The sequence below is a fragment of the Volvox carteri genome (assembly GCF_000143455.1).
Source record: "Volvox carteri f. nagariensis unplaced genomic scaffold VOLCAscaffold_1, whole genome shotgun sequence".
Classification (NCBI taxonomy): domain Eukaryota; kingdom Viridiplantae; phylum Chlorophyta; class Chlorophyceae; order Chlamydomonadales; family Volvocaceae; genus Volvox; species Volvox carteri.
This window is the reverse complement of record NW_003307545.1, coordinates 1,948,403-1,962,168: the sequence shown is the minus strand read 5'-3', so window position 1 is coordinate 1,962,168 and position 13,766 is coordinate 1,948,403. Positions and strand designations below refer to the sequence as shown.

At 59.7% G+C, this 13,766-nt stretch overlaps 5 protein-coding genes across 5 annotated transcripts in view; 3 read left to right on the top strand and 2 right to left on the bottom strand.

Moving 5' to 3' along the window:
* Positions 1–2,461, bottom strand: part of VOLCADRAFT_86001 (uncharacterized protein) — a gene marked incomplete at both ends in the record, with an annotated part of 4,925 nt that extends 2,464 nt beyond the window's left edge. The window contains 6 exons of the mRNA XM_002945685.1: positions 65–284; positions 575–660; positions 884–976; positions 1,351–1,493; positions 1,730–1,916; positions 2,219–2,461. Coding sequence (XP_002945731.1) covers positions 65–284; positions 575–660; positions 884–976; positions 1,351–1,493; positions 1,730–1,916; positions 2,219–2,461 — 972 coding nt within the window. The remainder of the gene's footprint in view (positions 1–64; positions 285–574; positions 661–883; positions 977–1,350; positions 1,494–1,729; positions 1,917–2,218) is intronic.
* A 452-nt stretch (positions 2,462–2,913) lies between these two features.
* VOLCADRAFT_86000 (uncharacterized protein) lies at positions 2,914–7,258 on the top strand (the record flags this gene model as incomplete). Its single annotated transcript, XM_002946043.1, has 8 exons — positions 2,914–3,147; positions 3,424–3,726; positions 3,886–4,077; positions 4,468–4,809; positions 4,979–5,717; positions 5,820–6,037; positions 6,284–6,393; positions 6,733–7,258. The coding sequence occupies 8 exons, from the start codon at positions 2,914–2,916 to the stop codon at positions 7,256–7,258; spliced, it is 2,664 nt and encodes an 887-aa protein (XP_002946089.1).
* Positions 7,259–7,760: 502 nt separating this feature from the next.
* VOLCADRAFT_115673 (uncharacterized protein) lies at positions 7,761–10,024 on the bottom strand (the record flags this gene model as incomplete). The annotated part of the gene is made up of 3 exons (XM_002945684.1): positions 7,761–7,855; positions 9,499–9,647; positions 9,786–10,024. 3 exons carry the CDS (start codon positions 10,022–10,024, stop codon positions 7,761–7,763), a joined length of 483 nt encoding a protein of 160 aa, XP_002945730.1.
* A 305-nt stretch (positions 10,025–10,329) lies between these two features.
* VOLCADRAFT_115671 (uncharacterized protein) lies at positions 10,330–11,651 on the top strand (the record flags this gene model as incomplete). The annotated part of the gene is made up of 4 exons (XM_002946042.1): positions 10,330–10,568; positions 10,834–10,874; positions 11,064–11,276; positions 11,497–11,651. The coding sequence occupies 4 exons, from the start codon at positions 10,330–10,332 to the stop codon at positions 11,649–11,651; spliced, it is 648 nt and encodes a 215-aa protein (XP_002946088.1).
* Positions 11,652–12,831: 1,180 nt separating this feature from the next.
* VOLCADRAFT_127377 (uncharacterized protein) overlaps positions 12,832–13,766 on the top strand; it is a gene marked incomplete at both ends in the record, with an annotated part of 3,824 nt that continues 2,889 nt past the window's right edge. The window contains 2 exons of the mRNA XM_002946041.1: positions 12,832–13,456; positions 13,568–13,729. Coding sequence (XP_002946087.1) covers positions 12,832–13,456; positions 13,568–13,729 — 787 coding nt within the window. The remainder of the gene's footprint in view (positions 13,457–13,567; positions 13,730–13,766) is intronic.

The following is a 13,766-nucleotide window of genomic DNA, read 5'->3' as shown; positions in this document are numbered from 1 at the left end:
AACCCCATCCACACCCAGCCCCACCCCCCAGACTCCGGCCCCAGCCACCCACCCAGCCACCCACCCTCGCCTCCGGCATGACGAGCTCCTCCAGCTCCGTCAGCGCCGTGAGGGCCCCCAGAATGGCGTTGGCGGTCCGCCGCTCCAGGTGCTCGTCACTGATCTCCAGATGGCGCAGGCGGCCGAGGGCGGGCAGGTAGGCGGGTAGACGAGCCAGCGGATGCGGACGGAGGGTCTCGCTGTGGATGCCCTTGAGAGCCACCAGGCCCTGGCGGGTGGCGGCACTGGGGTGGGGTGGGGTGGGGTGGGAGAGAGGGGTGGGGGGAAATGGAGAAGGAAGGGGGGAAAAGGAGGGAGGGAATGACATGGATGGTGCAAAGGGTTGACTGTCGATTGGCGCGCGGCCCGCTCACATTACCCTCTTCCCGGCACACATACATACATACATGCATGCATACGTGGCCCCCGTGGCCTTCCCTCGCCCTTCCCTGTCCTTCCCTGCCCTTGAGCTGGTATACATGCATGCATACATACATACATGCCCTTCCCTGCCCTCCCCTACCCTTCCCCCCACCTAATCGTGACCAGCTCCAGGTGCGTCAAGGCGGTGAGGGAGCCCAGGGCCTGACACAGCAGGTTGTCAGCAGGCTGGTCGTTAACCTGGGGTTGGGGTTGGGGTTGGGGTGGGGGGTTGGGGGTTTCGTGCGGAGGCGGAGTATACGGCAGCGGGCATGGCAAGAGATCGAATACGAATTTAAGAGGTGGGCGCAGAAGGTCCGACGGAATGGGCTCTTCATACAACACATGAACCACTTGCCCCTATCCCCCATCCAAGCACACACAGACACGAAAAGACACGCAGGATCCCCTCTGTCCCAAGCACCTGCAGTTGGCTCAATCTAAGTTCCCTCAGGTGTGTCAGTACGGGCGCAGACCTCAAGATGTCAGGTGCCATCAGGATGTAGTCCGCGTTGGCCTGCCAGTGGAGGGGGGGAGGCGGGGAGGGAGGGAGGGAGGGGGAGGGAGGGGGAACCACGAACCCGCGTGAAGCTGCCGCCAAGGAAAGAATGTACAAGAAGCAGAACTGACCAGTAGGCGTTCTTGAAGGCGGGGAGGGACCATGGGGGGGGTAAGGGTATTTCTTTACCGTTTCAGGGACCCCCCCCTCCCCCAGGGTGGGTGCCTTGAGCTCCACATAGACCAACAAAACAACCCTCCAAGGGCTCCACGACGCGACCTTCATCTGCATCTTGTAACTATTACTCAGGTCCCCTTCCCTCTCCCTTTCCCTTTCCCTTTCCCCTTCCCTTTCCCCTCCCTTCCCCCACGCGGGGCCCGCCGGCAACCCACCACCAGCGAGGTAAGGCCCGTGAGGCCCGGCAGCAGCAGCGCATCCAGGTCTAGTCGGTAGGCCTGATTAACCTCCAGGCACTCCAGGGAGGGCAGGGCGGTCAGCAGGCTGTACACGGAGCTCTGGGGCAGGTAGTCCCAGTCTGCCGGAAAGGGGGGAAAGGGGAGGGGAGGGGGGGGGAACGGATGGGGGAAGGAGGAAGGAGGGAAGGGGGGAGAGGAGGGAAGGGGGGACGGAATGATAAGGGAGCCAAAACGACGCCAACACACACCGGGAGTGAGTGAATGAGTGAAAGATACTTTACACATGCAAGCACATGCAAGCACACATGCAAGCACACATGCACATGGGCGCCCTCTCCTCTCTTCCCCTTCTTACAGTCCAATCTGCAGCTGGTGATGCCGTCATGTAGGCCCATACTCGCAATGACACCGCCGCCAACCCGGGTACGCTCCTCGGCAGAGGTGGCGGAGGAGGAGGAGGCGGACGGGGGGGAGCCGTCCACGTCCTCTAGGAACTCCGGATCCAACCGTAGAGTCAGCCGGTTGGCGAAGGGGAAGCGGGACTGCATGGGACAGCGGAGATTGCGCGTATGTATCCCTATTGTGTGCTTGGGGTCTTAGGGGGTTTAGCTTTACCAAGAGCTGACTTGGTATCGTGGCTGGCTGGCCTAACTCCAGGTGGTTGTGTGGGGCCAAGCCAGACGGTAGCAGGGTGGGGCCAAGAGGGGAAAAGATAGGACTTGGGCGCGCGAGAGTGATATAGTTTTCCGTGAGGTTATCTAGTGCCGAGAGCTAGGCATTGCTTCTAGCGATTGAGAAAAGCACCATGATAAGCCACGGCGCGATTGAAGACAGCACCACCTACCTTCAGGGGTTGGAAGCCAATTGACATGAAGGACATCGCCAATTTGCGCGAGACATAAAGGCCTACGTGTGTCAGAAGCCTTTGCCTCACGGCTGTCAATGCCTCTTTGCATGTTTCCACAACTGCAGCGCGTTCTGCAGGTCGAAGGTGCGCCCACACGTTATCTAAAATAATCCCCCAGGGAACATGGCCACGAGGCTGATCGGCTATACATGGCTGCGAATGCTGCTCGTCGCTGTTCATGCCTGTAAGATAGCTCGGAGCTCAGGAACGTAGGCTGCAAATAGTAAATTAAAGTCTCCGGTACGCAAAAAATACTAATATAGCAAAAACGTATTTTGGTTACTGCGACAACGAACGACCGTTTTCTGCACGACGCGGGGGTTGGTTGGCTGGGTGCTTCGCAGTTCGATCTGCCAGCACAATTTGCACAAAAGTTACTCGGTTACCATGTGCATATTAGAATGCCGCACATGTAGATTACTTCAAATCAAACCCAACCTCCTCTGTCCCGTTTTGGGTGGCGCTGCGCGACCCAAGTGAATCATCACGTTATAGCTAATATCTTTGATTCTACTACGCTTTTATATACGCCAGTTTTGCTCATACCCTAGTGCTTCTGGATAAAAATGCGCCTGTAGTTCTCACTATTACTCAGCCCATTGGCACCCAGCCTTCCCAGCACCCCCAGTGGCATGCACGGCACCATATCAGTCGAAGATTACAGCATTGTAGATGGCAACTCACATCAGGCTACTTCCGAACGGCCGCAGCGCACCAGCACCCCGCTGCCGACCGAGCCATCGCCCCAATGCCTCGGCCTCCTGGAGCTGCTGCCCGCTGACCTGCTAGCCAAGCACATCTGGAGCCAAATTCCCAGGCGTGACCGCAAGCAGCTGCGGCTAGCGGGGCGCGGGGCTGCGGAGTACGTGGCATCAGAGCTCTTGACGCACCTTAAGGCAAGTCGAGCCTGCATAGGGCCCTAGGGCACAGCCTCGAATTCAAATTTCCAGGTTTTGTTATAGAATCCCCTTAAATCCCTTATGTGGTCAAGATCCCTACGCCCTGGTGGATCTGGATGGTTCCTCCTGGCAGGCCCACTTAATCCATATCCACCCTCCCATTCCCTCCCATTCCCTCCCATTCCCTCTCCTTTTCTTCCCTCCCCCCATCCAACCCCCCTTCCGTCCCGTCTTCTCCTACAGGTGCTCGTTTGCCGTACCTCACTGCTACAACTCACCACAGCAGGCCGTACTCTTCACCAGCGTTTTCCGTACCCGACGTCACTGGAGCTTAAGCTGCTGCCGCCTGTACGGAAGGAGTACGACGATAGAGGTGGAGGCGGAGGGGCGAGTGGTCCAGCGGCGGTAGCGGCGGCGGATGGTAGCGGCAACGGCGGCCCAGGAGCAGGGGCGACGGAGTCAGGCTGGCACGGCAGTACGGCAGTCATGTCGTATTTTCTGTCGGAGCTGGGTGTTGCGATGTCCGTTAGGTCGTTATCGTTACAGGTACGGGGGCATCTGGGTTACAACATCAGCATCCCACCAGGTTGAATCAGGAGAGGATGTTATGAAAATCCTGAGGAGAAAGGTCAAGGTGGAGAAGTAAGCTGTTACGACAATACCGTACACGATGCCGTACACACACGTTTTCATTTTATCGTTCAGGGCTGGCAGGAGCTGTCGGCGCGCGACCTGCACCACGTCGTCACCAGCTACCCCCGCCTGGAGCGGTTGCACCTGTCAGGACTGCCGTACAATAACTACCTGTCTGGTAGCTCCCTGGAGCCGTTAGGTCGTTGCCCTCACTCCTGCCTCCGGGAGTTAGTGGTTGACACACAGCTGATTCTGGAACCGCATGTAAGCCGTACGTGTGCATGAATATGTGTGTGTGTGTTTTGGGGGGGTGGGGAAAGGCGCTTTGGGGGGGAAGAGGGGAAGAGGAACATACGAGCATAGTTTGTGAGGGGGCGAGGTGAGGTGGCGGGCGAGGGTTCTCTCCCGGGGGCCCGCGGTTGTCCAGCCTGAGGAGGTGGGTCTCGAACCGGTGTGCGGTGTTGTGGCGCCCTGGCGTGTGCTTGCCGGTGCGGTGTGTTTTCACCCTCCGGGGCGGGTGTCGTGTCTCCCCCCCCCTTCCTGAGGAAGTTTCCCCCTTCCCCCGCCTTTTCGAGTTTCTCAGTGATGTACGACTAACGCATACCCGCACGCGCACCCTCCTCTCCCCTTCTTCCCGCCCCCCCACTCGGTCAGCTGGTCCTGGCCGCCATCTCCCGACTCCCCCACCTGGCCGCCCTGGAGCTTACGGGGGTTGCGGCCCTCATGCTGGGGGACTTCTCCTCCTCCTCCGCCGCCGCCGCATCCTCTCTGGCCACCCGGGAGCCCTCCCTGCCCAGAACTCCCAGCCCGTCTTCCGCCGGCTCTGCCCCCGCCGGCTCTGTCGTACTCTCCCATCTTCCCCTGGCCCGCCTCACTGCCCTGACCCGGCTGGTCCTAACCCTGGAGCACAAGATGTCGTACAGCGAGCAGCAGTTGGCGGCTGCTGGACTTGGAGAGATGCGGGGACTGCGGCAGCTGGGGCTCGACTTCATGCAGGTGTGTGCGTGTGTATGTGTGTGTGCGTGTGTGTGTGTGTGTGTGTTCCCTTCCCACCCTCCCTTCCCGTACATCCGCCGCAGCACTCTTTCCTTGGCAGCAGCTTTACTCGTTCGTGGTTCGTCTTTCCCCTCCCTCCCCCCCGCCCCCCGCACACTCCCCACTCCAGATGGGGAGCGGATCCAACCTCTGGTCCGCGGGGTGGTTGTTGTGCCACGTCATCACACGCCTCACGGGGCTAACTGCCCTGCACATGCCGCGGGCCTTTTTGTACGACAAGTCGCATCCGGATTTTGTACGGGCGCTGGCGGGCCTCACTGGACTCACCGATCTGGCGCTGGGCTCCGCCATACTCAGCCCGGAAACCGCTGCCGCCGCCGCCGCCGCCGCGGCAGCGGCAGCGCCGGCGACGGATGTGCGGCCGCCGGCGACGCACGGCTCGTTCGGCAAGACGCCGTCGGCGACGTCGATCCGTGCTGTGTGCGTGGATGACCCTCGACGGGAGGGCCACGACGCGCTGGCGGCGGGGCCAGCGGTGACGTCACCTGTACGGCACTGGCGACGTCTTGCGCTAAGCGCCGCTATGCCCTGCTACCTGGAGGCGCTGCTGCCACTACTGCTGGGTACGGAGATGGAACGCGGCGGCGGCAGCGGCGGTGGGTGTACGGCAGTGGAAGCCGGAGTGATGGCGGGCCGTGCAGTGGCAGCCCGGGCCAGGGGCGGTGACGGCGGTAGTGGTAGCGGGGGAGCAGGCGAGGGCGGCGCGGAAGAGGGAAGCGGCTTGAGTTCCGCTAGGACGCGCGCAGCTGCCGGCGGCGGCGGCGGTGGCGGCGGCGGCGGCGGCTGCAGCAGCCTTGGCGGTTGTCTTGGAGACGCTGCCGGCGGAGTCGGAGGTACCGGTGGTGGCGGTGAGCTGGAGCTATTGGAGCTGTCGACGCCGTGCACCTTACAGATGGTGCAGCTACTGCCGCGCTTCGTACGGAAAACGAGTACGGCACCGCCCCCTGCAGCTGCAGCCTCTACGACGGCGGCGCAGCCATCTGCTTCCGGCTCCGCTCCTGCCGTTGCCGCCGCCAGAGGGGCCGTACAGGAGGTACGGCTGATGCTGCGGCTGGGCGGCAACTGGGCGGAGGTGGTGACGGCGGCGGCGGAGGTGGGTCCGGCGCTGACGTCGCTGGCGCTACTGCCGACGTACTTGTACGGCAGCGGTACCATGATGGGTCCGCAGGTAGGTACGGCCTTTGGGGGGTTGTTTCCAACCGAGCCCTTGAGCCGGGGAGGGCGAGGGGGAGGGGGGAGGGGGAGGAGGGGCTGTGTCTTTCCCTCGGCCCCCGTCCTCATGCTCGTCCTCATGCTCGTCCTCTTTCCCGAACGCCTGCTTCCTTCCTGAGCTGCCTGCCGTCCAGTCCTTAACACGAGGCTCCCCCCTCTCCCCCTCATCCCCTCCACCTAACCCCTTTCTGCGGTTGTGTAGATTGTGTCGGCGGTGGCGACCTCACTGCCTCTCCTGCAGCACCTGGAGCTCTACCGCCTCAACACTGACCCATGGGACATTACCTGCCTGGCGGATATGCCGCGACTCAGGTGGGTAGGTAGGTGGAGGGGAAGGGGGAGGTGTGGCTGGGATTGGGTAGGGAGGTGAGGAGATGGACCACCCTACATGCATGAATTTGCCGTACATTGCCGTGCAATCATCCGTATACATTGAGCATCCAACGCAGTCCGTACATCAAGCATCCAAGCAACCCCGGGCTAGGTAGGTAGGTAGGCATGCAGCCAGTCAGCCAGTATGTATGTATGTAGGACTCACGTAGGCCGTTCCGTAAGTCCTCGCCTCCTGTCCAATCCTTGTCTCTTAACAACCACCCGCCACCATCTCTCACGACCTTCGGGGGGTTGGGGTGGGTGGGCTGGGTTGCGCAGGTTTGTGCTGCTGGGGGTGGCTGCGGAGGCGCGGGAGAGGCGCGGCCCCGCCTACCCTGCCAGCCTGGTGACCGCCCTGTTGGAGCGGCTCCACACCGTCAGGGGGGCGGGGGGGCACAGGGGGCACAGGGGGACGAGCAGCTGTCTGCGAGGAGAAAGCAACGGATGTAGCAGCAGTGGCAGTGGCAGTAGCAGCCATAGCAACGGGTGGGTCGCGACGGGCGGCTCGCGGGAAAAGACAGGGGCCGGTGCAGTGGAGGTCTCCTCCCCCGCGAACCAGCCGCAGCCGCAGATGCACGCGGCGGGTGGTGGTGTTGACAGAGCCGTCCCGGCGGCGGTGGTGGTGGTCTCCTGCCCGGAGCTGTCAGAGGAAGAGGCGCGGCGGCTGGACGAGATGTGCGAGCTGGAGTACGGCACGTACGACGTGTACGGCAGTCGGTTACGGGTGGAGCGCGCGGTGGACGGGACTCTGCCGTGGCGGTTGGCGGTTGGGAGCAGTTTAAGTCCAGGCAGATGGCAGCCGTGAATGATTGTGATGGCAGGACTGGCGGAAAAAGGGGAGGAGTGTGTGTGGGGGAGAGCGGGTGGAAGTAGGAATGGGGGGGCGGGGGGGGGAGGGAATGTGTTTTAAAAAAAGAGAAGACACGCGAACCCAACACACAACACGAACACAAGCTCGGAACGCGAAACGCGGAACGGGTGTCCTCTGAAGGGATAGCTGAAGGGACAGACGGGTAAGGTAGCGAGTCCGGGCGGTGTTGGGAAGGAGTCGGCCTGGAGAGGAAGGAGAGGCGGCATCAGGAGGCTGCATGGGCACATCGACCCATCTGGTGGGGGGCGCTAGGGGGAGGGGGGGGAGCACCCGCTGTGGTCACCACCTACTAATGGCGGGTGTTTGAATGATGATTTTATTGGGCGCCGTACTGGTGCCGTACTGGTGCCGCACTGTGCAGTGCGGTGTAGGAAGGTGCGTATAAGGGCACCGCCGTCGTTATTGCTGCCTTCACCACCGCTGCCGCCGCCGCCGCCTATAACACCGTTGAGGATGCGGTGAGCACCGAGTGTCCAACCCCAGGGAGTTTGGGTTTGGCAGCGCGGTGGGAGCGGATGACGATTACGTCGCCTGTTGGGGAGGAGCTGTGCACGCGAGGATGAGTGCTGAAGGCCTACAGGCTGTAATCTATATATATATATATATATATATGTATATATATATATATATGTATATATATATATATATGTATATATATATGTATATATATATGTATATATATATATGTATATATATATGTATATATATATATGTATATATGTATATATATGTATATATGTATATATATATACAGGCGCACGTCCCATCCTCCCCCGTTCATCATCAAGCAAATGAATTATAAGGCGATCTAAATCCACACATGTATATATGTGTGTCCTGTAAAGTAGAAGGTGGATTTAGATCGCCTTATAATTCATTTGCTTGATGATGAACGGGGGAGGATGGGACGTGCGCCTGTGGCTGGGCTGGCTGTGCGTAGCTTAGACAGCGTCACGGACGGCTTGGGCATGCAATATTTTAGGATGCCTGAAATAGCAGGACTTGAATTTTTGTTTTTTTGTGCGTGTGAGCGCGTGGCTGGCTTTGCTTGTTAAGCAGCCCCTCGCACAAATGTGTCCGGTCGTACTGTGCCGAATAAAACAGTACCATTCAACTAAGCATGCATGTGCTCGGTTGAATGCTCGGTAGCGTGCGAGTTTACCCCTATCAGGATGTTTGTTTGCATATCCCTCCAAGCGAGAGGGCTTGGACCTATGCTGATGTTCGTTCCAAGAAGTGAACTGACGACTGATGCTACAGTGAAAGATTTGCACGTAAATTCGCCCGTGCAATAAAACGCCCTGTAACTCGCTTACGCTAATCTCACATTCCAATATCCCACTGCACTTTCCTCGCGCCTGTACAAGTGTATGTAAATTTTCTTGGCGAAAAGTCGCGGTGTGTCAGCGCGCTTGTGCGACGGCATGTTGGCCATAGCCGCACGCGGCATGCAGGCTGGACTATTGCGTGGATGCTTTGCAGTAACTAAAAGCACCGAAAGCCAACGTCGTAGCTTGCAACTCTGGGCTCGTGAAACTGCCGCGGAAGATGAAGCGCTGGGGAAGAGGCAGTTGTATGCAGCACCTTGTTCAGAGTAAAGTCAAATTACAAAGTTGCGCAAAGTATAACATACATAAACTTAATTAAACATAAGAACAGATAAGACGTTTAGAGCCTTGTCGGTGACATGGACGCCGCTGTTGGCTTGGAACAGCTATTTGCTGTGCATAGGGCCGTGCCCGCGTCAGCCGTGTTGCAACAGCTCAGGATGGATTTCAGCCAGCAACAGGCGCAAGAGCTGCTGCACAACCACCGGGAATGTCTTCAGTTGGGCACGTGTAGATTTAGCGGCTGTGCTGTCGTGCCGATGCCCATGCAACGTGTCTGGACTGTGTGCGTCATGCTCCCATTGCCGCGGGTGCCACGCGATGTGCCCACACCTGACATTCTGCTGGCGACCGTGGTGGGATTACGGCATGGACGCCGGCACCGTCCTGAAAGCGGACCAAGAGTTCGCACACTCGGTGCTGACTGCCGCTTAGCAGGCGTGAGCGTCGGGCGCCCTCCTGTCCACCACCACGCCATCCAAATCCATGGCCGGGCGGTTGGAAAGCGGGCACGGGGGACGGCAGCTGGTGCAAGCGAGCAATGGGCAGCAAGGTAGGATGACTTACTGCTGGCGGGCTTGGCACCGTGCTGCGCCTGGAAGTCGTCTCTGTACTTTCGGCCCTCGGCCAGGAGCACGTTGAACTCAGCGTTGGTGTGGTTCGCGTGCAGGACGTCCTCATCGTGACATGCCATGCTTCCCACGAGCAGTTGCTGCCTGACGGAACGAGGGGCAGCAGCAGGGCGTTTCAAGATGGTGGATGCATGGGACAGCCAGAGAGGCGCGTGGGTGCGCAGCAGGGACGGCATGCGTTCTGTTCGGTAGGGTGTGGCGCGGCAAGGCGGCTACTAGTACCGGAAGATGAGGCGCTTACTTGAAGGTGAGCGGCCGAAGGAGCGATCGCGGCCTCCGCCGGTTGGCGACGCCGCTGCTAACTGCGCCCACAGGTCAGCTATGTTGATGGGCGGCTTGGCTGCGGTGCTTGGCTGCTGCGGCTGCTGCAGGCTTGGCGAAGGCGTGCCGTAAGCGCCCAAGTTGGTGGGCGAAAGGGTCTGAGGTGGGACTTGTGATTGGCATGCCATTTTCGGAGGCATGTTGTGCGAGGTTACAACAGTAGAACAGGTGTCAGTGAAGCGAAAGTCTGGCTGGCTGCCGTCCGCAAAAGGGAGTTCGGTCTGTAAGCAAAAAAATGGAAACAGGAGAATGTATGAAAAAGAAGGCGACACAGGCTGGCATTTATACAAGTCGCGGCATCGTACCTGGCTCTTTCACCGGCCGCGAGAATGTTTTTCTCCTGTTTCCATTTTTTTGCTCATAGACCGAACTCCCTTTTACGGCCGGCAGCCAGCCAGACTTTCGCTTCGCTGACACCTGCTCTGCTGTTGTAACCTCGCACAACATGCCTCCGAAAATGGCACGCCAATCACAAGTCCCACCTCAGACCCTTTCGCCCACCAACTTGGGCGCTTACGGCACGCCTTCACCGAGCCTGCCGTCAGGCTCTTCCGCCGGCGCCGCAGCCAAGCCGCCCGTCAACATAGCTGACCTGTGGGCGCAGTTAGCAGCGGCGTCGCCAACCGGCGGAGGCCGCGATCGCTCCTCGCCGGCCGGGGTGCCGAGACGGCCGCTCACCTTCAAGTAAGCACCTGATCTTCCGGTACTAGTAGCCGCCTTGCCGCGCCGCACCCTACCAAACATTCCGCATGCCATCCCTGCTGCGCACCCACGCTCCTCTCCGGCTGTCCCATGCATCCACCATCTTGAGACGGCCTGCTGCTGCCCCTCGTACCGTCAGGCAGCAACTGCTCTTGGGAAGCATGTGATGTCACGACGAGGACGTCCTGCGCGCAAACCACACCAACGCTGAGTTCAACGTGCTCCTGGCCGAGGGCCACAAGCACAGAGACGAGTTCCAGGCGCAGCATGGCGCCAAGCCCGCCAGCAGTAAGTCTTCCTACCTTGCCGCCCATTGCTCGCTTGCACCAGCTGCTGTCCCCCGTGCCCGCTTCCCAACTGCCCTGCCATGTGGCCACAGCATCCTTATCTGTCACGCCCCGCCCCTGCATGCCTCCACTTCCGCCCCGCCATCCCGCCACCCTCACATCCACCCTCCCGCCCTCCATGCCCATGCAGCGTTCTTGTACAACGTGACGGCGGAGATTCATGAGGGCGACATGCCGGACCGAACGACGGCCACACACGCTTCAGTCATGCAGCTGTGGATCACGGCTGCCGGCAGCCTGCGTGCAGATACCACCATTGCGCTTATCTACGATTACGGCATGGACGCCGGCACCATCCTGAAAGCGGACCAAGAGTTCGCGCACTCAGACCGCCGCTCAGCAGGTGTGAGCGTCGGGCGCCCTCCTGTCCACCACCACGCCATCCAAACGTGCCGCAACCAGCCCGATTCCAGTTCCCCTGCCCGCACGTGACTGTATACCATCACGTGTGCACCGACTGGAAGGGTGTACGTCGGCCAATCCAAGGATCCTCATCGGCGCTTCCAAGCTCATGCCCGCAACCCACCCACCCGGATGAAGGATGACGCCTTCACCCTGACCAGGAGACCACTTCACCCTGACGCGCCTCATGTCCACCGCCAATCCTGCACTGGCCGACAAGATGGAGGCCCTCTACATTGCGCAGTTCAAGAGCCGGGGGCCGGATGGCTACAATGTGCTGCACAGGCCGCCTTCCGCCAGCCCAGCCTCTACGTGATGAGCCGGCAACGGGCCGGTAGCGCCCACACGCCGCCCGCCGTGACAGTCCAAGACGACGGCGCCCGAGCCACGCTTGCCAAGCCGACACAGCAACTGGGCACTTGACGGTGTCCGACGATTTCAGCGCTAGCCTTCTGGACATTGAGCAGTGGCTGTTGTATTTGGGCACGATCGCACTTCACGTTGCATACATGTCCGACAATGACTCGTGTGTGAACTGCGGCTGGTGCCCATACGGACACCAGCGCTTGGGATGGTCTATTGCGTCAGCGTTCGGGGGGGGCGCTGCTCCTTTCTAGGTCGGCTCGTCGCGTGCTCGGTTGCATGCTTGGTAGCGTGCGAGTTCACCCATCATGTTGCCTGTTCTGGCATGTCCGTCCAAGCGCGACGACTTGTACCTATGCCTTATTCTTCGTTACTACAACATAGCAGAGGACCGACGCGACGTGTACTGTAAATGCGTTGTTGTTGTTGTTGTTCTTGTTCTTGTATACGCGCGCGACGACAAGACTGCATGTACATTCCGCCGTGCGCCAAACGCCCTGTAACTCGCTTCGACTAAACTCACATTACAATATGCCACTGCACTTTCCTCTCCAGCCTTGCCCCATTCTGTTTCTCGCAAACGTACTTCGGCACCTTCCACATCACCATACGTGCTTTGGAAACGCGGGCAGCTGCTTCACCAGGACCCTCAGTCCTGGCTTGAGGTACAGAGCGTGTGCTGTGAATCTTGCGCGAAATTAATTCAGCATCCCTGGATGTTACTTGCCAGCGAATTGATACAGCATGACGGATCAGCACCTGCCTAGCTTTCTTGCATTTCCGTTGGTGCCCTTACTCACGACAAGCTTTAGTAAGCGATTGTCCTCGTTCCTTCATATTCTCAGTGCTTCAACTGTGTGCTTCGCCTGTATGTTCAACCTTGCTGCTTTGCTTGCAGAAGCATGTCGTAACCCCTTTGCTGGCAAGTCGTTAAGACGCGCTCCGTAACCAAATAATATCGAAACACTGGATTTTCACATCCATCAGGCTGATTTTCACATAATAATGCACGCCTGGTTACAACAGTATGTTTCTACTATATTTTAGCTACGCATGACGGAACACATGCAACTCAGCATGCTCTATCAATTACAAATCTGTAAATCACATTAAACATAGTGCTGAGCTGCAGGATGCGTCCGCCTGCAATTGTAACTGGACCGCGGCCCGTGTCGGTCTTAGGGCTGCTTCTGGTAACGACTTTAACCACAGCATTCGGAAACAGCCTGCAGTCCATCTCAGTCCTCGTTTGGCTCCAGCCTTTCGTGCTCCTGCTTACCTATGAAGGCTCCATCCGGACTTTCCGCTCCTCGCTTATTGCCCATGTCATCGTCATCCTAGCCCAGGCCCTAGGCTTCACCGTTGCCTTCGCCGGCACCCTCTCCTATCCCTCCACCACCCTCTACTCTCTCCTCGACACCTTCGGCCTGGGCACGGCTCTGGCCGCCTCCACAACGCTCTGCGCGCTGCTGCCCGCATCCCGACTCAGCCGCCTCGCCGCCGAGTTGCTCCCCCCACCTCCCCCAGCACCCACCTACACCAGCAACTCCTTCTTCCCGACCGCGCCCCCGCCGACCCTTTCCCTCAACCTCCTGGGCCACGTCCTCCTCGTGCTGCCGGTTTGGGCTTTTCCCATCCTCCAATCTGCGGTCTTCACCCTCGCGGGTACCCAAATCGGACATTTCCACGAGCCCGGCGTCGCTCTAGCGGACTGGCCCCCCCTGGCGCAGCTGGCCTCGATAATCGGCCTCTGGGGTCTCAATTTCCTGCTCAACCTAGCTGCCTCCACTGCCAGGTGCCTCTTCACCTCCGAGCCGCTTCCGCTCTGCGACTCTTCCGGAAGCCCCCGCTCCGAACCTCCCGCCGCAGGCGGCAGCGGCGGCGGCGCGGCCGCGGAAGCGACTAGCCGCTGGTCGCGACTATATCGCCCGCTACGGCGCCACATCCTTGGCGTGGCGTGTGTGTCGTGGCTGTTGGTGGTGGTGGGAGGGGGACTGGTGTACAGCGACTCGTTTTACCAACGACCCGTGGGTCAGATGCTGGGGCGGGAGCGGCGGCTGCCTGTGAG